Here is a 24,573-nt window from a genome sequence, read left to right as displayed (position 1 = left end):
CTGTACCACCGGCGAGGGGGCGCCGCGCCGGTCCCGCAGCCCCGGCGGTGGGCGGCGCAGCTGGAGCTGCGGGTGGGGGCTGAGCCCTGGCGGCCCCATGCGCGGCAGCTGCCATGGAGCTGCTCCGGGTGCTGCTGGCTGCCGCTCTGCTCCCGCTCCTGCCCCGTGAGTACCCCCGGGAAAAACCCAGGAGGCGTAAAGGACGGGTTTGTCACCCAGCCTGGATGCAAAGGCTGAGCTCCGCCGAGCTGGCAGCCGTGCCGGGTGGGATGTGTGAGGAAAGCAGTGCCCCTGAACCTTGCCTCGCTCAGTTGGCAGGGCAGCTGTGCCACTGCCTACGCTGACCCGGCCATTGAGCATGGTGCTGGCTGGGCAGCGCCGGCAGCTGGTGGTGTGCGTGGTGAGCGACCTGGCCCCCAGCTCTGGCCATGCCGTCTGGATCTCCGGTGGGAACGGTAGCATCCTTCAGTCCTTTGCCTATGGGGCCTCCCAGGAGGATGGTGGCACCGTCTGCTCCGTCTCCCAGCTTTCCAGTGACCCTCCGCGCGAGAGGGAACTTGCCTGCCATGTGGGGGCCAACAGGACCTCCCCGTCCCACAGCTCCCGCCCCATCCGCATCACGGGTATGGCCCTGATGCCACCCCCTCTGCCTGCCTTGACCACTGCTGCCCGGCCCAGTGGGTGCACTGGTGGCCCCTGAGGAGGGAGGTCGGCGGAGCCTCTGGGGCCAGCAGGGAGCAGGTGTGAAGCCCTAGGGGCAAACGTTGCTGCCCCGATCACAGGAAGGGGTTTGTGGCTAGCCCTGCCATGCACCTGGTGCTGGGCTACCAGTGCCTCCCCAGCTGCTCTTTCATCCCACAGGCAACGAGGAGGCAGCAGAGCTCTGTAGCACAGCTGGTGAGTCTCTGGCCCCTGCCTGGTGGGAATGTCAGCTGCCGGGGAGAAAGCCCTGGGAGTGGCTTGGCTGGGGCTTTGTGGTGGTTGGAATGGGTTTTCCCAGTGCTGTGGGACTGGGGAAGAGGGAGGGAAGCTTCACCTTGGTGGGAAGAATGGGGAAACTGGGTCAGAGCCAGCCTGCCCTCAGGAACAGCATGAGAGTGACATGAGGTGTCTCTGGAATGTGTAAAGATCCCAAGTCTGCCGAAACGTGGCCCCATAGCAGGCCTGGAAAGAACGTGGGTGCAGGGGGGTGTCTGTGGCAGGCATCACCTCACCTTTCCATTGCAGTGTCACCGGCCCCTGCCTTGGCAGCGCTCCTTATGGCTGTCCGTGTGGTGCTGCTGAAGGTCTTGCTCTCTGATGCTGTCCTCACCTCCATCCTCCTCGCCCAGAGCTGAGGGCGTGAAGGGTAAGTCCCCCTGATTTGGTGTAGGGGTATGGAAGTCACTGGAAATACCCTGGAGACTAGAGAGAGGACCCCCAAATGGAGGAGGGAGAAGATCCAGTGTTGGCTGGGGGAGGTACCGGATGGGAATCTTGTTTTGAGGAGACAAGAGAGAGGAGCTGACACATTTCTGTGGGTGGCACAGCCCTGGAATTTCCTGGAAGATAGGAAGGGACCCAGAATCATCCAGAGGTAGGGAAGGGGCCCCAAGGTACCCCAGGGGGGAAGGGTTCCAGAATTCCAGAGGCAGGGAGGGCACCTGGAGGGTTCTGGGGTACCCCGAAGTACCCCCGCGGCCACGTGCGCGCCCCTTCCCACGTGGGCCCCCGGCGGGACCGCCCGAGGGCGGTGCTACGGGGGCCGCGCGCTGCTGGGATTGGTTCGCGGCGGTCGGCGGGGATTGGTCACGCGGGTAAGGCGCGCCTTCGCCATTGGTCCGCGGGGCGGGGTCGCCATGGTAACCGGGCGTGGCGGGGCGGGAGCGCGCCCCGGAAGCGGAGTCATGGCGGCGGCGACGGGGGCAGCGTTGCTGATGCTGCTGATGGCGGCGGCGCTGGCTGGGGGCGACGACTCGGACTGGGTGCGACTGCCCAGCAAGTGCGAGGGTAAGCAGGGCCTCGGGGTGGGCCGGGCTGATCGGCGGCCGCCCGCTGTCTGCTCGGGCCGGGGGTTGCTGGTGCGGGGCTGCGCCCCCGCGGGCTGCTCCTCTGCCCTCCTCCTGCCCGCGGGCATCGCTGTTCCCGGCAGTCACTTGATCGCCTACCGGTTCGTAGCTGGGACTGGTCGTGTGTGCTGCTTGCAGTTAGGTCTCTGTGATGCTTCCTATCTGAGTATCTCTTTGGTTCGCTGGCACTCCACGGTAGGTCAAGACGGGCATTTGCTGCCTGGTGCGGTTTCCTCTGTCTTTGTTGTGCAGGCATATGTGGAGCTGAACAGCAAAGAGAAAATTTAAAAATAGGGAGTTCTTTACAAAACTTTCCCTGCCGGGGAAGCAGCTCTGAAGATGCTGAAGTCCAAGTTCTGCTGTGGCACCAGCGTAACTTCAGAGAAGCATCAGAGCACGCACTGACCACACTCTGCTCCTCTTCCTGCCCAGGCTTCAAACCTGTGTCAGTGCTCAGCAAAAGCTTCAGGGAGCATCTGGATAACTGGACTCAGCACTGAGCACTCCTCCTGGCATGTGTGGAGACGCTGCAGCAGCTGTGGTGTGGAGGGGGACAACCTTGAGATCCAAGGGTCTGCAGGAAGGAGAGATCATCCCACCTCAGAAATGGCCACAGTTGCCTCCCACCCCCTTGTGCCAGCAGAGAAAGGATTGTTCAGGAGGTGCACATAGGGCTTCTCAACGCCACTGGAGAAGCCACTTTGCTCTCTTCCTGCCTGAGGCTTCTCTCAACTCACATTAGTGCCTGGGAGAAGACATTGGCTCATTGCTGTCAGACCATTCCTGCTGAAGCTTGGCACTTCTTGTAAAGTGGGGCTCGAAGAAGAGGTGGCTCCTGACAAACAGGACCCCACAGCACTGGACAAAGCTTTCTCCAGCCTCCTGAGACCCTGTTTTGGGGGGAGGAATAGCCACACCATGCCTGGCTTCCATTCCTCCCCATTCCCACTTGTAAACCCCTGAGGTATTTCTCCTGCTGTCTGTTTCTATAGCTCTGTTGGGCTCTTTTTACAGAAGAAATAAAGCCTTTTTTTTTTTTTAGCTTTATAAAAAATAACCATGCACTGTGTTCTAAATCTGTTGATGATGCGGTCTCTGCTGCAGGCAGAGCCCCAGGTTCTGTTCCTGGAGGCCACAGCCAGCACTTTGTGCTGTCACCCAGCCCACCGAGCCCTGCCAGCTGCTCAGTCCCCAGCACAGCCCCAGTGTCCCCAGGGCACTGAGAGCAGAGAACCACTACCCAGTGGGACATGCTGCCATCACGAGGAGAAGCTCTGAGCCACACTGGGACTTGCGTTGCAAAAGGACCCTGTGCTCTTCCAAAAGGAGGAGAGTAGCTTGTGGCAGGGAGGTAGAGGCTACTGGGGGGAAAGCTGCAGGCAGAACTGAGCCTGTGTGACTTCCAGCTGTGCCACAGCAGCTGGTTTAGTCTGAAGCTTTGGTTTGGGTGTTCCTGCTTCAAGCGTTCTCCAGTGGAAGCAGCTGAGCCATTCCTGGTTATTTCTTTGGATGGCCAAATGCCCGGTTCCTGGGCTCGTTCCGGCTGCTGTCCCAGGTGCTCTGTCACGCTGCCTGTCTGAACAGTGACACCCCCTAAAGCACCTGTGCTCTCTCCTTCCCACAGTGTGCAAGTACGTAGCAGTGGAGCTGAAATCTGCCTTCGAGGAGACTGGCAAGACCAAGGAGGTGATCGACACCAAGTATGGCTTCCTGGACGGGAAGGGCTCTGCTGTCAAGTACACACAGTCGTAAGTGGCAGTGGGCCGGGAGGCTCCTGCTGCTGTCACTGCCTCTGGAGCCGGGGGCTTTGGCAGGCTCACCCTGTGCCCTGGCTGTTGCTGGGGGCCCATGCCAAGCCTGAGCCTTTCTCTCCATGCAGGGACATCCGGTTAATTGAGGTGACAGAGAACATTTGCAAGCGGCTGTTGGATTACAACCTGCACAAGGAGAGGAGCGGCAGTAACAGATTCGCAAAGGTGAGGGCCCTTCCTCCAGTTCCTGCCCCAAATGTGCCCTGTCCATCCCTTCACTGCCAGAGTGACAAACCAACATCATTCTTCCCATACTCTGGATCCCCTCATAGTGCCTGGCATGCAAGGCCATGCTGCCCGCCAAGTCAGATGTGGGGTGCTGTCTTTAGTGGTGGTGGGCAGGCATGGAGGGAACTTGGGGCTGTCTTCCTCTGGAGTTTGGGACCAGGTTTGCAGAGGGGAACTCGCTGCCACTGGAACTCCCCCCTGGTGACGCTGATGCCCCCAGGGATCTGGTTTGCATGTTCTGCATGGCTAGGCAGGGTTGTGTGGCTGACACTGGGAGGAGAGAGTGGGAGCCCTGCAGGAGGAGCACCACCTCACCAGGCCGTGCTGCTCCCTCCCTCACAGGGCATGTCAGAGACGTTTGAGACCCTGCACAATCTGGTACACAAGGGTGTCAAGGTGGTGATGGACATCCCTTACGAGCTGTGGAATGAGACCTCCGCTGAAGTGGCTGACCTCAAAAAGCAGGTACCCTGCCCCGTGGGATTTGCCCTCAAAAAACCTTGTAGTGGAAGGGGGGAGAGCATCCAGGGGTGCACTGTTGGGACAGGATGTTGGCAGGACCTGTGGCAGGAGCCTGGCCCTGGTTCTGCCACATCAGCACATGTCTGGAGCTGGGCTCTCCTCTCTGCCCTAGTGCGATGTGCTGGTAGAGGAATATGAAGATGTGATCGAAGATTGGTACAGGCACCACCAGACAGAGGATCTCTCCCAGTTTCTCTGTGCCAACCACGTGCTAAAAGGAAAGGACACAAGTAAGTCCTGGTTGCTTCCAGGGGCTGAAATAATGCAGGAATGCTTGGGAGGACAGGGGAGCCTTGCTAAAGCATGGGGAGTCCTGCCTCTCCATCAGAGCCCCCTCTGCCCCTCTCTTCTCCTCTTTTCCCTAGGCTGCCTGGCAGAGAAGTGGACTGGCAAGAAGGGTGATTTGGCAAGTATGGGGGAGAAGCAGAGCAAAAAAAAGAGTGGGAAGAAGAAGAAAAAGGGCCAGAAGGATGAGCGCGAGGGAGCTGCCAGCCTTCCAGACACAGGGGAGGCCTTGGAGGGGGTCCAGGAGCAGGCTCCGCTCACCCACAGCCCAGCTGATGAGCTGTAGGCACGCAACCCCTGCCCCCAGGGCCGCCCGCTCCGGGTTTTCGCCCCGCTGTGCCTATGGGTACCAAAGGAAAAGGGACCTGTGACCCGGGGGAGACCGGAGCGCCTGGCCCCGCCTTGCCAGCCTGGGTGCTATCCCGTGATTCGGCGTCACGGAGCCGCGGACCCAGCCCTGCCGCATCCCTGCCGGGGTCTCCAGCTTCGGGAGGCCGCGAGTGCTGCCCCGCCGCCGGCCCCTCGCACGCCGCCGGGACTGTAAATAAAGACGTTTTCCCCAGAGTCGCCGCCGCCACTGCCGGCCCTGCTTCTGCTGCTGCCGCTGGGTGCGGGATCAGCGCTGCTGCGGCCCGACCCGGCTCCGCGGCCCGGGGAGAGGCCGGTGAGGGGCGGGCGGGTCCCGCGGGCCGAGCTGGGCCCTGACCTCGCCGAGGCAAAGGTCGGGGCCGTGAGGGCCGCGGCACGAGCGCCGCCGGGCGGCTCTGATTGGCGGGGCCGCGGCCAGAGGGGCGTGGCCTGGCTGGGGGCGGGAGGGGCGCGGCGCGAGCGGCGATTGGTGGGCGCGCGGGGGCGGACGCGGCGGGGATTGGCAGGCGCTCGGGGGCGGGGCGCGCGGGGGCGCGGCGCAGCTAGGCTGAGGGGCCGCGGCCGTGTCGGTGTCCGGGTCCGGGTTGGTGTCGGCGGCGGCGGGATGGTGGACAGCGTGTACCGGACGCGGTCGCTGGGAGTGGCGGCGGAGGGGCTGCCGGACCAGTACGCGGACGGGCGGGCGGCCCGCGTATGGCAGCTATACATCGGGGACACGCGGGGCCGCACGGCCGAGTACCGCAGCTGGCTCCTGGCGCTGCTCCGCCAGCACCGCTGCCGCTCCGTCCTGGACGTGGCCTGCGGCACCGGGTGAGGCCCCACGCCCCGCTCCCGACCAGCTCCCAGGTGTCCCTTCCCCCTGCCCGGGGCTACCTGGGGCCTCGCTGCCCCTGGCCATCCCCAGTGCCCCCTCCCAGGCCCCCCGTACTGTCCCCGGCCCCGCTGACAGCCGTGTCCCCAGGGTGGACTCCATCATGCTGCTTGAGGAGGGCTTCCAGGTGACCAGCGTCGATGCCAGCGACAAGATGCTCAAGTACGCGTTGAAGGAGCGCTGGGAGCGGCGCAAGGAGGAGCCCTTCGACCGATGGGGTGCGGGGGCTGTGGGGGCCGGGAGGGGCTGCGGACCCTGACACCCTGCCCCAGCGCACTGTCCATGTCCCCGCGCAGTGCTCGGGCCACTCATCTGGGACTGCCGCCGGCCGGGTGGCCTTGCTGCGGGAACCTGACAGTGCCAGATACTTGGCAAAGACAAGCCATGGTCCTTGCCTGTCTGGATGCTGGCCATAGGCCAGAGCAAGCAGCCACAGGGGCCTGGGGAGGGCTGGGTGATGCTGGGATGGGGTCTTGCAGGCAGGGGAGGCTGTTGGGTGTCCCTAGCCTCATCCATTTCCCTGTGCTGCAGTCATCGAGGAGGCTAACTGGCTCACACTGGAGAAGGACCTGGAGAAGCCTGGGGATGGGTTTGATGCAGTCATCTGCCTCGGGAACTCCTTTGCACACCTGCCTGATTTCAAAGGTGAGTTGAGCAGGGGAGAGGAAGGGGAGCACCTGTGTATGCATGGTGTCTTCCAGCAAGTGGGGAACGTATCCTAAGTCATGGCATTGTTGGGATGGGATTACACACAGTGGAGCTGCTGTTTCATGGTGCATCTCCAGGGAGGGTGGAGCTGAGGCCCCACTGCCCCAGTCTGTGTCATGAGTGGGCCCACTGGGTTCCATGGTCATGGTAGAGGTTTGTGCATCAATGTCACTGCTGTGGCAAGGCTGGAGGCACACCCAGATTTGTGCCACAAATGGATGGTGGGTTTCCCACGTGGCATGCTCTGCTCCAGTGAGGCCGAGAACATGCCTGAGCTCATGCAATGGGTGGGGCTGTGGGTTCTCCAAGCTGAGATTTGGGAGAAGATGGTAGGGGCAGGTATTTGTGTGTGCATGTGTACGTGTGTATGGGTAAGATGAGGGCATATGGACTGTACCATGGGGTACAGCCAGTGCTTGGAGACGCCATCGTTTCCTCTCTAGGGGACCAGAGTGACCACAAGCTGGCCCTGAGGAACATTGCCAGCATGGTGAGGCCTGGGGGTGTCCTGGTCATCGACCACCGCAACTACGATCACATCCTGGCCACGGGCTGCGCACCACCTGGCAAGAACATCTACTACAAGGTTGGTGGCTGGTGGGCCCTGCCCCATCCCAATCCCCTTTGCCCCAGCCCTATGGCCTCAAGGGGGCCAGGCAGGGCAGGCAGCAGGATTGTGCCCAGGCTGGGGGCCACCGAGTTCCCACCAGACTCAGACATCCTCCTGTGGTCTCCCAGAGTGACTTGACCAAGGACATCACCACCTCGGTGCTGCTGGTAAACAACAAGGCACACATGGTGACCCTGGACTACACGGTGCAGGTCCCCCCCACTGAGGCAGGGGCAGACCCAGAGCTGAGGTGAGAAGAGCTGCAGAGGTGGCTCCTGGTATGGGGGGTGGCTGGCACTGTGCCCCGCTGTCCCCCTGCCTCACCAGCACTGCCTCCTTTCAGCAAGTTTCGCCTCTCGTACTACCCGCACCGGCTGGAGGCCTTCACAGCACTGCTGAAAGGAGCCTTCCAGGGAAAGTGCCAGCACAGCGTCCTGGGCGACTTCCAGCCCTACACACCGGGCCAGGCCCACGTGCCCTGCTACTTCATCCACGTCGTGAAGAAGACAGGCTAAGGGGGCTACAGAGATGGGACTGTGGTGGCTGAGAGCTCCAATCAGCTGTGGGTCCAAGCAGGGGGTGGGGACATGGCTGAGAGCCACCTGGGAGACCCCTCCCCTTAATTAAGAACACTTGTGAGAGCTACCTTGGATCATGGTCCGTGTGTCCCTGTCTGGGCAGGGTACGGGGCAAGGGGGAATGCCACTGCCTTCTCAGGACTCTGTGAAAGGAGGTGCTCAGCCTGGGGGTGGCACAGGAGGGGTGCAGGCACAGCTGCCCCACCAAGCTGCCCCGCCAGCTGCAGGTTGGGCCTGGGGCTTCCCTTTAGCAGGAAGGAGGGGGTGAGCTGGCTCCCAGGTGGTTGCACACCCCAGCTGAGTCCCTGCAGCACCGCTCACAGGAGTGTGCTGCAACCTGTTACCTCACATGCACCTCCCAAACAGGTGCTGACTCCTGTTCTTGACACTCCTCAGCTCCATATGGGGTACCCACTCTCTCACCGGAGCTCCCAGAAGGGGGAGGCTCCATGCTGGAACCTCCACCAGTGCTTCTGCTGTGGCTGCAGCTCCCTCCCCCCTACCCTGGGGAAGATGTGGTGCCCAGATCCGGCAGCACAGAGCGCTGCGGTCAGGGATAGCCCTGCCTGAACACGCTCAGGCACCAGAGGCACAGAGCTCCAGGCATGCACCAGCTGCAAACTCACCCATGGAATGCCAGAAGCTGCTGTGGAACCAGCCCTTACCAGAGGAGCTCCAGGGGGAGCAGGCCCTCACAGCAACACTTGGCCCAGGGATCCAGCTGTCAGCAGGCTCAGTGACTACAGCAGGTGGAGCAAAACCTGGCACCAGCAACCCCTTGGGCTGCACAAAGCTGAGGGCAGCTGCAAGCACCTGGCCACAGCAGCTGCCAAACACAGGTCCAGTGCCATTTGTGGGGCACCCTTGGAAAAGGATGGGAAGCAGGGCCTGTGTAATGAGACCAGCAGCTGCTGTGACACTTCAGAGGGAGGTGAGACAGGACCTCAGGGAGTCTGTGCTAAGTGGTGCTCAGCACATATTAGTGCAGACTGGGCAGCTCCAGGCTGTTCCAGACAAGGTTTGAATATTTCCAAGGCTGAAGCTCCCCCTCTCCCTGTGACAAGTTTTTCCTCTCATCCAATGGGAATTTTGCTGCCACTTGCTCCCATTGCCTCCCCATGAGGGAGTCTCCCGTGTCTCCAGCAAGAACTGGGCTCCTTCTGCAAAGGGAGCTCATCTCACAGCCTAGCAAGTGCTGCTCCCTCAGGCCTTCCTCATCCACCACAGGCTCCAGCCATTCCGGCAGGATGAGTGGCCCCAGTCTAGTTCACAGTTGTGCTCCCCTCTCTACCTGCAGGACAATGATTTCTCTGTATCACCCAGCCCACCCAAAAATTTGCAGAGACCTTCCTGGTCCTACAGACACCATCAGAAGCAATAACTTGAGGTCAGGCAGTGAGCACCTAGTGCTAAAAAACTGTATTTATTCAGAGACTATGGAGTCTGGCCAGCTGGAGCAGCAGTGCCCTGTGTCCTGCTGCCTCTCTGGCCAGCACCTCTCACCGGGGGCTGACGGCCCAACAGCAGCTGCCTCCAGCCCTGCACTTGCTGCCAAACCAGGTGCAGTTTGAGCCTTGCTCCCCCACCAATGAGTGGCCTGTCAGCCATGGAGACACCACTACACTGCCCACAGCTTTGTCCCTGAAAGGAAATCACCCTGCTACGTTCCCAGCAGCCACAATGCACCGCTGACACGTGAGGGACCCTCACAGACTCGCAGAAGCCACCACTCTCCTGGATGAGCAGAGCAGCACTTCCAGCAGGCCTTGGCTTGGGAAACTGCACAGACACCATTTCCACCCAAGCTCAAAAGAAGGGGGCCCAGGAGGCATCAGAGAATAGCAGGCAGTGCCTGTTTGTGCCTGTTCTGCAGTCCCAGTTCTGCTGAGCATTAGGAGGCCGCAAACTTCTGCTGGATGAGTCTGTACCTGAGCAGCTCCTGCTCAGAGACTGATGGCTGCAACCTGGCAGCAGCCTGCAGAAAGTCTTCCATGGTCAGGATCAGAGCAGACTTCTCAGTATCCAGCCCTGCATGAGAGAAACAACATGGAAAGGCTGAGAACAGGGGCAGCTGTAAGATCTAAAAGCCCACTCTCCAGCCATCAAAGGAAAAGCTGTGTCTGTCTCCTTCCCCCTGGGGCCCAGCACTGGAGGTGGAGATGACCACATCTGCAGAAACTGCCTGCCTGGCAATAACCCAGAGCCCAGCACTATGGTCCCAAAGCTGCTGAGGATCTTCTCACACAGCCCAGCTACCAGCAGTGCTAACTGTCCTCTCTGGCCCTGTGCTGGGCTGCTCCAACAACTGGGACAGGTAAGGGCAGGGCTCCTACCTTCCTCAATCCACTCCACCTTGCGTTTGACAGCACACATCATGGCATCTGAACACAGGGCGTAGATGTCTGCTCCTGTCAGCTGAGCTGGGCATTTTTCTAGAATGGTGGTGAGATTCACAGAAGGATCCAGTTTAAACCTGCCAAGAGAGAAACACAGAGGTGCAAAGGCCAAGAAAAAACAGACTAGTGTGACTGGGCAGGAACAAGCAGAGTACTCATGTTTAGCTGCTTCCAGAATGTGCTCTGCATGCTCAAAAAAAAAAAAGTTTGCTGTATTGTTTTTTTCAACAGTCACTTTTCTTTAAAAGATCCCTGCGGCAAGGTCCTCTCTCCTGCTAAGCAGGATCAAAGGAAACTTTGAATCACAGCACCACAGCACAGCATGGCCGGAGTTGAAAGGATCTTAAAGATCATCCCATTCCAACTTTCCAACTCCCCTGCCATAGGCAGGGACACCTTTCAGTAAACAAGGATGCTCCAAGCCCCATCCAGCCTGGGCTTGAACACATCCAGGGATGGGGCATCCACAGCTGCTCTGGGCCTCTCTGGTTCCAGGCTAGGAAGCATAAAGGATGCAGAGAGTAGTCTTGGAGCCATGGTGCAGGATGAACTCTCTAGAGCACCATCTGTTTATGCCACTGGTGTTTGACTTCTCACCTAGATAAATTAGGTGCTCCACATGCCTGGGAACAACCTACAGTCAGGGCTGGATGAGAACATGTTTAATGACAGAGTACAAACCACTGTAACACCAAACCACCCCATCAGAGCCACGCCGCAGACAGTGAGCCTCCTTCAGCATGACCAGCAGCTGCTGGAGGCCGTGCTGGTCAAGACACAGGGTGTGACAAGCTGCTTGGAGCCAGCCCACACTCTCACCTCTCCTACTAACTTACAGTGACTGGCAGAGGTGATCACAGCTATCCAGGACAGAGTCCCTGCAGAGGCAGTCACAGCCACTCACCCAGCTGTGGTGGGTGGTACCTCTGCATCCCAATTGCAGAGCTTGCTTTTCTCCCTCCAGAGATGCTCTCAGGAGCTCAGAGCAGCTGGAAAAGCAGCCAAACCCTGCTGCTCAGCAATTCCACACAACCAGTGATTGGGAAGACACACAGATCACAGTATGAACACCCCTGAGCACCACAGGAGGAGAGGCAATGAGCTGAATGGAGCTGCCTTCACACTTGGATGGGCACCCATCCTGTAGAAAAACCAGTCCCAGCTTAGCTTCTGGAAATTGCTCTGCCCTCCTGCCCTACCCACTGGCTGTGGCTCAGTGACCTCAGGTGCTCCCCAGGGCTCAGACATGAATCCAAGATGGAGCACGCTATGCATCATCCCCAGGAGGGCTGTGACCCCCAGGAAGGCGGTGGGAGGAGGCTGCTGGAGCACAGGGTCACTCACCTCCTGGTGACAGCGCTCAGCACCTGCAGCTGCGACTCCCGGTCCTCGCTGATGCCCACATATACCAGCTTGTCAAACCTGTCAGCAGAGAGAAGGCAGCTGGTCACAGGCCAAAGCAAACCCACCACAAGTGCTCAGCCCTGTGCACCAGGAGCTGCAGGACAGCTCCTTTTGCTGTCCAGTTTGTGGATGGTACAGAGCCTGAAGCAGCCTACGTGCTGGAGAGCAGGGCTGCTCGGAGGGACAGCAGCAGGCTGGGGAAATGGACTGACAGGAACCACCCAGGGTCCAACAACAGCAGATACAAAGTGCTGCCCCAGGACAAACAAGTCACAGGCTTGAGGAGTGGCTGGGGGGCAACTGTGCAGAAAAGCCCCTGGGGCACCAATTCCTGCCATTGTCTGGTGCAACAGCAGGTCTCTCATTGCCCTGCTGTGCTCCTGGGGCAGTAATCAGAGTGGTGGGGGCAACAAGCCGTGGTATCTTACACTGCTGCTACAGCCACAGGCACCAGCCCCCTCCTGGCTTCCTGTGAGCCAGGGGCCTTCACAAACAATCTCTGTAGAGGGAACATGGTGGGGACACAGTCCTGCTCAGCACAGCCTGAGGAGCTATGGGGAACCCCCCTGGACTGAGGCAAGGTAGGATGTGACATACCTGCCTGGCCGTAGCAGAGCTGGGTCCAGGAGGTCAGGCCTGTTGGTGGCTCCAATGACAAACACCTCTCTGGTAGAATGAAGGCCATCAAGCTCTGCAAGGAGCTGTGAGACAACTCTGCAGGGAGCAAGACAGGATACTTAGAACTAGGCCTTGGCAAGCCACCTGGTGTCTCCCTCAGCCATCAATGAAAAAGGAAGAAGTGAAGCCAGGGGCAGGTCCATTTCTCTGACTTCAGCTCCTATTTCTCCTATTTCTCTTCCCTGAAGAGCCCTTACACAGCCATCCAGACTTCTCCATCAGCACAGCCAGCAAGCACATGGGCTCACTGTAAAGTAGTCCAAATCCCAGACAGTCCTTCAGAACAGGAAGACTGGATTGGGGACTGCCAGCTTAACAGAAGAGCAGAGGAGGCCTAGGGAAAATAACCCTGTTTCTGGGTATCTCTTAGCTGTACACACTTTACTTCTAGCAGAAGCACCTGAAAGGTTTCCCACCACAGGGAAACAGCAGCTAATAGGAGGACAGAACAGCAGGGGTGTGAAGGATGACCTTGGAGAGGCCAAAGGGAGCACTTGGCAGCCACAGAAGCAGATGGAGGAGACTGTCTTAACCAAATGTTTGCACAACTAGCTTGGGCAATCGGGAACCTGAGGCAATGCAAACAGCAGTACTAATGCTCAGAGAGAAGAGACAGGCCATGCTGAGAGCTGAAGAGGGCAGAGAGGGGGAAAAAACAGAGAAAGAGAGGTGGAATGGACTATGCCTTTCAGGGCAATCTCATGCACTGCCTGCAGCTGAGGCAGGAATCCCGCTCTCCCAAGGAAACCTGATGCTCACTCACCTGTCCATGACACCCCCTGAATCTCCACTTCGCCCACGACTGGGGGCCAGGGAATCCAGCTCATCAAAGAAGATAATGCAAGGAGCAGCTGCCCTGGCTCTAGCAAACACTGTGAGGAGACAGCACAAAAGGTGAAAAAGACATGGAAGAGCAGTCAACAGCAACAGGACCTGCTACATTCCCAGCAGGGAAGAAGTGTGGATGGAAACCAGATGCCCACTCTATCACCACCAACAACTGCTCCTGCCTGAGTGTCTCAACAGAATGGGGACAGATAGCACCGAGCAGGATGGGCCCTGAAGCTCAGCTGTGTCTCTGAGGAGCTGCTGTCCCATCAGGAACACCAGGGACAGGAGCAACAGGAGCAGAGAGAGCAGGAGGGGAAGCTGCAGGGAGCAGGGAATGGACTGTAGGAAACAGCTGGGTCCAAGCCCTTGCTGAGAGCTGTAGGTGGGAGTTGGGAAGGGGGGGTTGAAGCACTGCCTCTGGGCAGTTGGGAAGGGGGGTTTAAGCACCCTGCAGCACTACAGAAAAGCCCCACATGCCCACGTGCAGGAGCAGGATGCACGTCCTCACCATTGCGCACGTTCTCCTCGCTTTGCCCAACATACATGTTGATGAGCTCCGGCCCCTTCACGCTGTGGGGCAGGGAGAAGAGGAAGCCAGTTAAAGGACACCCATCCCCTGCCAGCAGGAAGTCAGTCCCATTGTGTGAACCCCCCTCACATTTCTCCTCACCTAAGGAATGTCATGGTGCATGTTGTTGCCACAGCTTTTGCCAGCAAGGTCTTCCCTGTCCCTGGAGGCCCATACAGCAGCAGCCCAGAGCGGCACAGCCCCAGTGACAGCAGCTCTGGGTGCTCCAAGGGCAACTGGATAGTGTCCAGGATCTCCTTCTTCACCTCCTGGAGCCCACCAACATCCTGCCAGGACACCGAGGGGATCTGCCAAGAGAGGGAGAATCCTTGTCAGCACTTACTCCTGAGCCCTGAGCGTGCCTGGGCAGCTCCAGTACCCAGTATCCACATTTCCCCTCTTCTGAGCTTTGCAAGGGACAAACCAAACTGTACAAACAGGTCCCAGGCACGCTGCACTCACAGAGTGCACTTCATCTCCAATCCTCCACTGCCCCTTGGACCATCTGTCAGCAAAAATACCCCAGGGAAAGTATCTGCCAGGGTTGCCTGCAGCTTGGAGGGGAGAGAGTCTTGTTGCAGGCAGCCTTTGGGATGCATGAGGGAAGGTAAAAAGAAGAATAAAAAATAAAAAACAAACAAAAAAAAAAAAATTAAAAAAAAAAGAAATCTACATCTTGCAACTATGAGTGACTTGTGTTCAGGACACCTTGTCCCCCACGGGGGTGAGACTGTGCAAGGGCTTCACACCTTGCAGAGGGACAGAACCTGGGTTGCCAGGAGCTCTGTGATGGCAAGGAGGATGTGAGGGAGAGACATCCTGCAGGACAGTGTTTGGAGCACTCACTGCTCTTGAAAGGGGGGATGCAAGAACAAAGTCCATGCATGCTCACGAGAAATAGATAGGGAGGGAGTCAGCTGCAGACATGTGAGGGGTCACGGAGAACAGAGAGAAGACACCAAACCTGAGATGGGTGAGCCAAGGCCTCTTGGGTTATTTTGTGCTGAGCAAAACTATCCCAGAGCATGCTGCTGCTCTGCTCACCACTTTAGGAACAGCTGGAATGCCACAGCATGCATGACATCCTCCTGAGAGTCAGAGCAGGTCTCCTGGGAAAGCCCCACACTTCCCCCCATCTGATGGCTGTTGGTACCAGCACAAGTGGGGAGTTTAAAAATAGCTTAGGGCAAAATTCTTCCCCCCTCAGCCAATTTGCATCTCCTTCCTTCACTACTGAAAATGATGTTATTTCTTTAGCTGTCCACCAGGAAAATTAGGTCAAACAAAACAAGGATTTTCAGAAAAAACCCAACTTTTAAAGCAAAAAGTCACAGGCCCTTCTTCTGCAGTGTCAAGGAATGGAAGAGTTGCCCTCTCCTCTGCACTTCTGCTCATCCTGCCTTGCTAGAGAGAGCTCTTCAGACATGAGCACAGGAGCTGGGAAACTGCAGGAAGGTTGTTTTCAGGGGAGCACACAGTAAGTCTAAGACATAGTGCAGACACTGTTAACAAGAGGAGGTTTGGAATCAGTTCTCTCCAAAAGACTCAGGCTGTAAGTGCAGACCAATGTGTAACTAACCAGAAAGTGCAAGCAGGGAACTGAAAGCAATGTTGAGAGTATCCAGGTCTGCTAATGGGCTTCCTGACCACAACCAATTACTAAGAAATCAATGAAGGAACGTAAAATACAAACAAAATTAACTCCCATTCACACAGCTCAGTGCTGAGCATGCTCTGTGGTTATCTGTCTTACAGCAAACTTGGCAAACACCATAAAACAGAGCTCACTGCATGAATTAAGTGGGCAGCTGGGGAAGGTGCCAGAGGAACTGCTCCAAGGCCAAGGCTTCCTGTCCTGTGCTGAACTCAGTTGTTGGCACTCATGGGCATGGACAAGAGGTTCTGATCACTTTGCTTGGTCCCAACACCACATTACCCAGCCAAACCAGTCACCCCAAACCCTGCTTCCCTGGGTGCCAAGCTGCCAGAGGCAGATCACTGCCCTTCTGAGGAGCTGACTGCTGGTTTTCTCAGACTCTCCATGTCACTCTCCCTGAAGAAACCCCAAGCTCTTCAAACTGCCTGTCTGTCAGAAAAGTCCATCCCAGCTCAAGCAGCATCCAAGGCCAGAGATCAAGTCTAAGGCTTATCACACCTGTGGAGAAACTCCCTCACCAGCCTGTGCCACAGCCCCTCTGTTCCCTCAGGCCAGGGGAGATCTCAGGGAGGCAGCCTTTGCCCCCCAAGAGGCTGAGCTGCACAGCTGGCACCCCTCCAGCACTACTGGTCTGCATTTAGCACTGCATGAGCTTCCCTGAAAAATTCCAAGCCAAGAGGGTGAAAACTGGTGGGGGAAAGTCCAGAAGACTGTTTCCCACTGAAAGCTGAGGGAATACAGGCAAGGACAGAGCAGGAAGCAACGTGTCAGAACACAGCCCTGCAAGATCTGTGATGGGCATCTTGAGCCAAGAGCTCTAAAGAACCCACCCCCTCCTTGTGCCCCAACATCTCACCTTTGGGGCTCCCACTGCCTGCGAGTGGGCATCGTGCAGCTGCTCCAGTGCAGCACTAAAATCCTCCTCGAGCACGGGGAACCCTGCAGTGCAAAAATCCCTCTCCACTTCTTCGCTCAGCCCACCTGGAAAACTGGTGAGGAAAGAAAGGGAAAGGAGTCAGATTCTGCCCCACCACAGGCTGCAGCCCCTGCCCTCCCTACGCTGCTGCCTGTGCTACCTCAAGGCCTGGATGCGGGTGCAAGCAGCCCGGCTGCTGTGGGACAACAAGGCACAGAAATCTCCCAGCACAAATCCCTGTGAATGTGGAAACAAACAGCATCAGTTCAGTCCCTCCCCAAAGCTACACCTAGGCCATAAAAAGTATAGGGAAAAATTCCTTGCAGAGCTGTTCCTTGAGCAAGCTGTTCCTGCTTAGAGGCTCTAGCTTAATTTTTTTTTTTTTTTATTAGCAGAGCTGAACATCAGCCAACACCTCTGCGAAAGGTGTGGACTAGAAATCTGCACCTAAAAGCTGATGTCTGAGCACCAGAATAACCACTGAAGAAGTTGTCTGGGCTGTGTGGGAATTACCCCCTTTCTCCAAGGGGGAAGACTGACCCAGCACTCCCAGCCTGGCCATCCCCACATGCTGCTGTGGTTTTACTCACTGCAGTCCTGCGGGCCAGCTTGGACAGGCTCACTTCTTTGCCCAGAGGCAGGCTGGCAGTCAGCATGCTCAGCATCAACCTCCTCTGCTCCTCTGAAGGGGCTTCGATCTTCACCTCATGAAGGAAAGCAGTCTGCACATCTGTGGGAACATTCTGGGGCTTGCTGGTTGTGCCAATCACCAGGACAGGGTGGCTGTGGGGAGAAAGAGGACAGTGCACGGTCTCAGTTCTGTGGAAGTACCCTCTTACACTGCCATCACATACCCCAACTCACTCTCCCTTGGCAGAAGCAAATAACGTGCGGGGTCCATACCTCAGTGCTGGGTCTGTGTCCAGGAGCAGCTGCCTCAGGGTAGCAATGACCCTGGCATCCTCCCCGAGCCCATCTCGCTCCCTGCCAAGCACCTCGATGTCTTTCAGCAGGAGCACACAGGGCTGGTACTGCTGGGCCTGGCTGAAGGCCATCTGCACTTTCTCCTCTGTGGCTGCACTGGTGTCACTGCACAAACTGACACAATCGACCTGCCAGACACACAGACAAGGCAGTTGCAACATGCACGGCTGGGGGACATAGGACAACATTCCACAAAGCTTTCCACGGGCAAGTCACGGCTCAGAGGAGATCAAACTTGGTGTTTCCCAATATTTCCTGAATATGACTTTCAGGTCATATTCAAAAGAGGCACATTCTGGATGCATTAGCATGGTTAAATGGCTGTCTCTTGCTTCTCTGCAAGAGGTGAGGTAGGCAGGAGGGTCTTATCTGAAAAAGGTGAGGAAAGGGACCAGAGAAATTGAGACAGTGGATATCACAGCTCAGCAACCTAAGCTGGAAGGGAGGAGAGAGCTGTGGAAGACAGGGAGAACAAAGTATCTTGCAGAACAGTGCAGTAAGTAGAGGAGGAGGCCCAGGAAACTGCTCAGCCAGTGCCAGACAGGCTCAAAGTGCAGGAGAAAGGTAAAGGTGATGGGTGTTTGGGGGCAAGTTAGAGATGGCAAGAGGCCCAGACACTGTTTACAAAGCAAACACTTGCTGAAGTCATCCAAGGGAAGAGGTGACTGGTGAGCCTTGAACAACAGCCTGGGAACAGGCAGTGCTGCCTCCTGGCGCTGTGAGGTTCTCCATGGAGACTCAAACCATTTCTGGGAATCCCCGAGTTTCATCCTCAGAAAAGGCAGCCTGAAGCAGGGAGAGCAGCTCCCTAAAGGGTAAGGACAGGGACACAGTGCAGAGGAACTCCTGTGCTCCAAGTACTACAGGGTAAAAAAAGAAGTTAGGGTTGTGGCAGACCTAATGGCAGCAGTATCTGTATGCAAGTACTCAAAGGCAGAGAGAAAGGACAAAAAATTGTTTATCATCAAGTGGTGGACATTAGAGCAGGAAATAATTCCTGTGTCCTGGTGGGATGGCAGACACAAGAGTCAGAGGAAGGGAAGAGCAGGTGGAATGGCACTGTAAGCACTGCAGTCAGTGAGAAAAGGAGAGGAGAGTGTAAAAGCTGGGGTAGGAGCATAAGACAGACAGACAGTACCTCTGTCTTTAGCAATTAAGTGTGTTAGTGAAGAGCTGTAGCCTTGCACACAAACCCCACTAGAACCTGAGGCCACCTGACAGAACATGGCAGTGACAGAGTGCTTCCAAGGACATACTAAACATGGATCTGAGGGTCCTGTGAAATCCCTGCAATCTTGCACTGGATCCCAAGAGCTGTGGCACATCTTCAGAAAAGTCAGAGCTCAGCACCACAAAGGATCATGTCCAGATGAGCTGCACAGCAGCGGGCCAAGGCACTATCTACCTGCTCCACTGACCCAGTGTTACAGCTTTACTTGGAGAGAAAAGAACAGGAAAAGAGTTTACTCTCAAAATATCCACTAAGAAAAGGAGCAAGCCCACTATTTCCTTCCACAAAAAGAGGAATCTTCCAGCCCTATTCTTTCCAGTTTTCTTCTTCTTCCACGTCCTTTCAGAATTTCAGAAAGTTTCCTAGAAAAGTCACCACGTGACTTCCTCTCACTTTTGCAAAAGTATCTCTACAGATTCAAGGAAATGAAAGCATTTGTGGGATAATCCCACACTGTCAGAGTGAACAAAAGAGGTATGCTGGAGGAAAACAGCAATTTTACCAAGCCAGTGAAGACTCTATTGGTTCCCAGAGCCTTTTGTGTTGGATAGCAGCAGGTGCTAGACCTCATTTTGGCCATCCAGGCACATAACGTTCCCATCAAAAGGGCTTTTCCCAGTCAGATGTGGTTTTGTAACAGTAGATTTCTCATCCAAATACTCTCACCTACACAGAGAAACATCTCCTTTAGCTTGCCTGCTCCCACTAGCTTCATCTGACAGTCACAGGCCTCATGCTGGCACAGAGAAAAGTAAACACCTTCCATGCTTTGACCTCTCAAGCTCTTGTGAGAAATCTCTTTCAAAAAGATCTTGTAAAAACTTGCATCAGATTCTCCCTTAATTCTTTATTTTCAAGCTGAAGAATTTATTCAGCTTTTCCCCACACAGAAACTGCTCTAGACCCCTGATCTTACCCAGAGTCTTTCTTCAAATTTTTCCAGTTCAGTTGTATGCTTTTGTGATGGGGAGACCAGAATTGTGCATGATAATCAATCTGTGTCAAGACATGGATTTGCACAGCAACAGCACCACTCTCAAATTTGTTTCATAAAATGTGATCTGACTTTTTACACATACTAAGAGCAGAGCACAAGTTTTCATGGGGCCATTGACATAAAACCAAATTCTTAATTAATACTGACAGTCAGCTGGAACTATATCACATTCCACATTAAACCAACTCCAGTGAATTTCACCTGCCACTTCACTGCTCTTGGCAGGGAGTGGTGGTGAATGTGAACACAGTTACAGGGCAGCTGTTTTACTTGCCAAGAGATTTTGAGCCAGGTCTGGTACAAGTGCTAGCAGGAAAACCAAGGGTTGCTTTTCTTTTCCCTCTCAGCTAAAGAAGATCTCAGCATCATTTGTGACTCACTTGTCTGCATCTGCACATGGAAGGAGCTCCTGGATAGGCTCATGCCATGGCTGCAGCAGGGCTGTTGGCAGGGCCGACTTAAAAAACATTTCCATAATCCTCAGTAAATCCACCAATCCACTTGGCCCCAGGAGGAATTACCTTGAAGAGGTGGAGGTTGAGGCAGCTGCACACAGCTCTGACAGCCATCAGCTTCCCGCTGCCGCTCGGCCCCGAGAGGAGAACGCTGCCCACGCTGCTCAGTGCACTGGCCCTGCAACAGACAGGGAGGGGAGTTCTCCATGTGGCCCCACCTCTGCCAGGGCTCTCCCCAAGGAATTCTCACTCACCGGCGGTGCAGGTGGGGCCGAAGAGCATCGCAGAGCTGTTTCACCACCTCACAAAGTCCCGCAGGAGACAAGCTGCTCCAGAACTCATTGCTGCTATAGCCTGGGGCAGATGGCACAGTGCTATTTGTTGAACCCACCTGTGAGAAAGCAAAAGCACCACCCAAGTAAAGACCGCTGCCAAGTGACAGAATCTGTCCTGAATTGTCATTTTCCAACGGCAGGAGGCACAAGCCTCCACAGGTACATTTGTCATCCACAGTGCAAGCTCAGCCTCAGATCTCCCCTCTCTGCTCTCTACCAGCATCTCACCAGATAGAGAGACGTGTTCTGGGTGTCCACCAGGTAACCCTCAGACTGCTCGCCTTCCACCATGCCTACAATCTTCTTCACCTTGAAATAAAGCTCTGGCCACCTAAGGGGAAAAAAACAAGCACTCATAAATGCTTAGCCAAGATCTTGAGGGAAGGAACAATGCAAGTGTCAACAAGAAGACAGGTCATAAGCACAGGTAAGCAGAGAAACTCTTGTCCTCTTGCAGTATGCACAAGCATCAGCCAATGTGAAAGTTGGGAATGCCACTGAGAGCACCCTTATCCTGATACAAAGGGGATGTTCTCCCATTTAGCACAATTGTTGCAAAGCCACACGAGCAAAACCAAGAAAAGCAGAACTGGTGGCCAAGCAGAAAGTTAATCTAACATGAACTCCTAGGGCTTATATGCACAATTTGTTTTTTGTCACAAGTTGAGAAGCCCAGCTCCCACTCTGCTTTGTTTATGTGGCTCTGACTGCCCTCAAGCCACCCTTTCTTCTTTATCCCCATCAGTTGCTCTATATCTTTTTTTCCTTTCTTCCCGTCGTGACTATTCGAATGAGCTAATGGAGGCCTCCCTCTTAGCTTCATCCCTCCATAATCCAGCAAAAACATTTTCCTCTTCCCAGGATATTAACAGACAGATAAAACACTAGAATCCAGGGATAGATCAGAATGGAATAAACTGTCTGATTTCAAGAGAGTCTATCGTGGAAAAGCATCTTTGCTCTTCTGGTACCAAGTAATAGAGTCACAGTGTGTTGACCTACCTTAGGAACTTGTCTGCATTTAGTTCTATAAACTCAGCATTTCCAAATGTTGGAACACACAGGATGTCTCCCTCCTGGACCAGCCTACAAAAAACCCAGAGAGTTTCACGAGTTAAAGACAGTAAATCCTTCTGACTGTGTGGCCTCCCTGCCCTGCATCACTTGTGGTTTTACAGAAAACACAGAAACTTGAAGATGACTTCTGAAGGACAGGACAAAAAGCGTTGTGTCCAAGCCGAGCATACTCCTGATAGGACAATGCAAGGGGATATTCTAAAACTTCACAGCACCCGCCCTGGGGGTGCCGATGTGCACATCCCCAGGGTGTGGCACAAACAGACAGTGCATCTCACCAGTCTGCCCCGAGTGCCCAGCCCGCACAGCTCACCGCGGCGTTTCGAAGTGCCTGTAGAGCACGCAGTCATAGCTTCCCCGGGTGCTGTAGGCCGGCGAGCAGACAATCTCCAGGTGCAGCTCCTTGGCGAACGGCGGCACAGACAGCACGGACCGGCTGCCCTTCCCATCCGCGGCGCCGGTCCTTTCGTACCTCTGCGGAGGACACAGGGCGCACCGTGAGCCGCGGCTGCCGCCGGCCCGCTCCCCGGGCTGCCCGGCCTCAGCTCACCTGCAGCCGGAGCTGTGCGGGGGCGGTGGGGTCGCAGCCCAGGTTGAAGGCCAGGGCCGGGGCCAGCAGCGCGGTGCCGTCGGCGGGGCCGCGGCGGGCGGCCCGCGGGTACTCCCAGGGCGGCGGCCGCGCCAGCAGCGCCGCCAGGTGCTCCCGGGCCGCCCCCTCGGTGCCCACCCGCACCCACTCGCCCTGGAACAGCCCCAGCGCCAGCAGCCCGCGCCGGCTCACCCACACCTCCGCCCCGCCGCCGCCGCCGCCCGCCCCGCCGGGCACCGCCCGCAGCCGCGGGCCGGCGGCGGCGGCGGCGAAGCGGGAGACGAGGGGCGGCGCGGCGGCGGAGGGGGGGCGGCCGCGGGCGGTGCCCGGCGGGGCGGGCGGCGGGGGGGCGAGGGCGGTGCGCGTCCCGCTGCCCAGCAACCCCTGGAGAGCCGGGCGCGCCTCCAGCACCAGCGGGCCAGGCCCGGGGCCCGGCCCCGGCAGCGCCTCGCCCCGCCGCGCCAGCACCGCGCCGCCCGCCAGCCTCCCCGCCCGCCCCGCCGCCCCCAGCAGCACCCAGGCGAGCGCCGGCGGGCTCCGCACGGGCCACACGGCCACCCTGCGGCCGGCCGCCAGCCCCAGCCGCCGCAGCAGCGCCCCGCGCAGCCAGAGTTCCGCGCCGCGCCGCCCGCCCGCCTCCAGCGCCACGGCGCTGAGCAGCACCGGCTGCGCCCCGCCGCGCCCCGCCGGCCGCACCGCCAGCACCAGCGCGCCGCCCCGCCCGCGCAGCGCCGCGCACAGCCCCGCCGGCGCCAGCAGCAGCGCCGTGGCCGGAGACAGCTCGGCCGGAGGCGCGTCCAGCGGGCGAAGCACGGCCACCGCCATCGCACCGGCGGCACAGGCAGCGGGGGCGGGCCGGGGCGGAGCGCGGTGCCCGCCCCTCCCCTCCGAGGCCGCAGAGAGGCGGCGCGGGGCGGCCCCGGATCGTGCTGGGGCGGTGCGCGCCGGCGCTCGTTCCGAGCCGTGCGGACGGCAGCGACACCCGGTGACGGCGAGCCCGTCCTTCCCCGCTCCGGCAGTCTGCAGCCTGCGGATGGTGGGACAGAGGAAGAAGGTGGCCAAAGAAGCGGGCGGGGATTTTGCTGTTCCGCGCCCCCCGCGAGCCCGCGGCCGCACGGCGTGGGATCGAGGAAAAGAGCACTCGGTGCCCTCGCCTGTGGCAGACTGAGGAGATTTTGAGGGCTGGACACGTGCACCTGGTTTAAAAGAATGGACTTGTATTGGTGTTACTGTTGAATTAACCTAGGAAATCATAGAATAGTCTGAGTTGAAAGGGACACATTGAATCATCAAAGCCCAACTTCTGTCCCTGCACAGGACAACCCCAGTAATCACAGAGAATGCCCGAGAGTATTGTCCATACACCCACTGAACTCTGTCGGGCTTGGTGCTGTGACCGCTTCCCTGGGGAGCCTGTTCCAGTGCCCAACCACCCTATGGGTGAAGAAACTTTTCCTAAGGTCCAACCTAAACCTCCCCTGATACAGCTTTAGAGCCATTCTGTCTGGTCCTGTCACTGGTCACCAGAGACAAAAGGTGAGCGTCTGTCCCACTTCTTTTATCGTGCAGACTGCCATGGGGTCTCTCTCCTCAGTCTCCTCTAGGCTGAGCAGACCAAGTGACCTCATCTGCTCCTCACACGGCTTCCCCTCCGGACCCTTCACCATCTTCTCAGCCCTCCTTTGGAAGCTCTCTAATAATTTTAATGTCTGTTTTACATGGCAGTGCCCAAAACTGCCCCCAGAACTCGCGGTGAGTCCGCCCCAGTGCAGAGCAGGGAGGAACAATCCCCTTCCTCATGCAGCAGGGGATGCTGTGCCTGATGCACCCCAGGACAGGTTTGGCCGGTCTGGAGAAAGTCAGAGGCTCTGATCAGCGCCTGTGCCCTCTGCCAGAGACTGCTCGTTGTACCAGGTGCCTGTTGGGGATGCAAGACGAGAGTCATGAAACGCAAACCCCGCAGGATTCTTGAATTCTGCATCCACAGCAGACGCGCCCCCGCAGGGGTCTGTGGCAATGAGGGGAAGGAGTGAGGCTGGCAGCTGCCCCTGGGCTCCAGGCAGCCTCCTCCTCTCCTCCTCGCCGTGTCCCATCGCCCCGCTCCACACGAGGGAGCGCTTACAAAGCGTTCGGATTCGCTCGCTGAGCTCCCAGTCTGAAAATCGAACCCGCGGCTTGGGAGGATTGGCCAAAACAAAGTGACACAGATTTTAGTATTGCTAAAGCTGTACGGAAATGCCACCATGAAGATGCTTCTGCAAATGCAGCCCTGCAGCCTTCTCTGCTCTGGGCCCATCACTGGGACGTAAGAAAAATGTGACTACCAGTGGTTGGGTCATTTTTTCTCTGCTTTAAAACAAGGAAAATCAAGCAGAGAGTGGGACACCCCCACCGCTCCCCGCAGGGTGCCTGGCAGTCAGCTTCC

At 57.3% G+C, this 24,573-nt stretch overlaps 4 protein-coding genes across 4 annotated transcripts; 3 read left to right on the top strand and 1 right to left on the bottom strand.

The window, feature by feature from the left end:
- The first annotated feature begins 71 nt into the window (after window positions 1–71).
- On the top strand, window positions 72–3,666 carry PTCRA (pre T cell antigen receptor alpha). Its single transcript, XM_009096254.4, has 5 exons — window positions 72–165; window positions 312–623; window positions 862–897; window positions 1,228–1,348; window positions 2,481–3,666. Exons 1-4 carry the CDS (start codon window positions 114–116, stop codon window positions 1,335–1,337), a joined length of 510 nt encoding a protein of 169 aa, XP_009094502.1. The 5' UTR covers window positions 72–113; the 3' UTR covers window positions 1,338–1,348; window positions 2,481–3,666.
- On the top strand, window positions 1,839–5,458 carry CNPY3 (canopy FGF signaling regulator 3). Its single transcript, XM_009096153.4, has 6 exons — window positions 1,839–1,989; window positions 3,673–3,796; window positions 3,928–4,024; window positions 4,430–4,552; window positions 4,722–4,839; window positions 4,975–5,458. The coding sequence occupies exons 1-6, from the start codon at window positions 1,839–1,841 to the stop codon at window positions 5,178–5,180; spliced, it is 819 nt and encodes a 272-aa protein (XP_009094401.2). The 3' UTR covers window positions 5,181–5,458.
- Window positions 5,459–5,804: 346 nt separating this feature from the next.
- GNMT (glycine N-methyltransferase) lies at window positions 5,805–8,102 on the top strand. The gene is made up of 6 exons (XM_050972429.1): window positions 5,805–6,073; window positions 6,225–6,352; window positions 6,666–6,779; window positions 7,286–7,428; window positions 7,581–7,702; window positions 7,796–8,102. Exons 1-6 carry the CDS (start codon window positions 5,868–5,870, stop codon window positions 7,965–7,967), a joined length of 885 nt encoding a protein of 294 aa, XP_050828386.1. The 5' UTR covers window positions 5,805–5,867; the 3' UTR covers window positions 7,968–8,102.
- Window positions 8,103–9,434: 1,332 nt separating this feature from the next.
- On the bottom strand, window positions 9,435–22,985 carry PEX6 (peroxisomal biogenesis factor 6). Its single transcript, XM_030236501.2, has 17 exons — window positions 22,110–22,985; window positions 21,873–22,033; window positions 21,485–21,568; window positions 20,711–20,813; window positions 20,402–20,538; window positions 20,214–20,325; window positions 17,384–17,592; window positions 17,071–17,263; window positions 16,641–16,717; window positions 16,421–16,553; window positions 14,010–14,215; window positions 13,848–13,909; window positions 13,272–13,380; window positions 12,428–12,544; window positions 11,771–11,848; window positions 10,364–10,503; window positions 9,435–10,058 (listed from the first exon to the last, which is right to left on the bottom strand). Exons 1-17 carry the CDS (start codon window positions 22,971–22,973, stop codon window positions 9,922–9,924), a joined length of 2,922 nt encoding a protein of 973 aa, XP_030092361.2. The 5' UTR covers window positions 22,974–22,985; the 3' UTR covers window positions 9,435–9,921.
- Window positions 22,986–24,573: the final 1,588 nt, after the last annotated feature.

Source organism: Serinus canaria, chromosome 3 (assembly GCF_022539315.1).
Source record: "Serinus canaria isolate serCan28SL12 chromosome 3, serCan2020, whole genome shotgun sequence".
Taxonomy (NCBI): Eukaryota; Metazoa; Chordata; class Aves; order Passeriformes; family Fringillidae; genus Serinus; species Serinus canaria.
This window is presented reverse-complemented; position numbering and strand designations above follow the sequence as displayed.

What these genes read in the sequence shown, in the direction of transcription:
- PTCRA (XM_009096254.4), top strand. Translation starts at nt 114, where the DNA reads ATGGAGCTGCTCCGGGTGCTGCTGGCTGCCGCTCTGCTCCCGCTCCTG. An exon ending in TCTGCTCCCGCTCCTGCCCC is followed by an intron (nt 166 to 311) that starts GTGAGTACCCCC and finishes TGCCTCGCTCAG; the next exon opens with TTGGCAGGGCAGCTGTGCCA. An exon ending in AGAGCTCTGTAGCACAGCTG is followed by an intron (nt 898 to 1,227) that starts GTGAGTCTCTGG and finishes TTTCCATTGCAG; the next exon opens with TGTCACCGGCCCCTGCCTTG.
- CNPY3 (XM_009096153.4), top strand. Translation starts at nt 1,839, where the DNA reads ATGGTAACCGGGCGTGGCGGGGCGGGAGCGCGCCCCGGAAGCGGAGTC. An exon ending in GCAGTAACAGATTCGCAAAG is followed by an intron (nt 4,025 to 4,429) that starts GTGAGGGCCCTT and finishes CCTCCCTCACAG; the next exon opens with GGCATGTCAGAGACGTTTGA. An exon ending in GCTAAAAGGAAAGGACACAA is followed by an intron (nt 4,840 to 4,974) that starts GTAAGTCCTGGT and finishes TCTTTTCCCTAG; the next exon opens with GCTGCCTGGCAGAGAAGTGG.
- GNMT (XM_050972429.1), top strand. Translation starts at nt 5,868, where the DNA reads ATGGTGGACAGCGTGTACCGGACGCGGTCGCTGGGAGTGGCGGCGGAG. An exon ending in GACGTGGCCTGCGGCACCGG is followed by an intron (nt 6,074 to 6,224) that starts GTGAGGCCCCAC and finishes CCGTGTCCCCAG; the next exon opens with GGTGGACTCCATCATGCTGC. An exon ending in GGAGCCCTTCGACCGATGGG is followed by an intron (nt 6,353 to 6,665) that starts GTGCGGGGGCTG and finishes CCTGTGCTGCAG; the next exon opens with TCATCGAGGAGGCTAACTGG.
- PEX6 (XM_030236501.2), bottom strand. Translation starts at nt 22,973, where the DNA reads ATGGCGGTGGCCGTGCTTCGCCCGCTGGACGCGCCTCCGGCCGAGCTG. An exon ending in TCAACCTCCACCTCTTCAAG is followed by an intron (nt 17,593 to 20,213) that starts GTAATTCCTCCT and finishes TGTGTCTGGCAG; the next exon opens with GTCGATTGTGTCAGTTTGTG. An exon ending in ACCCGCATCCAGGCCTTGAG is followed by an intron (nt 16,554 to 16,640) that starts GTAGCACAGGCA and finishes TTTCCTCACCAG; the next exon opens with TTTTCCAGGTGGGCTGAGCG.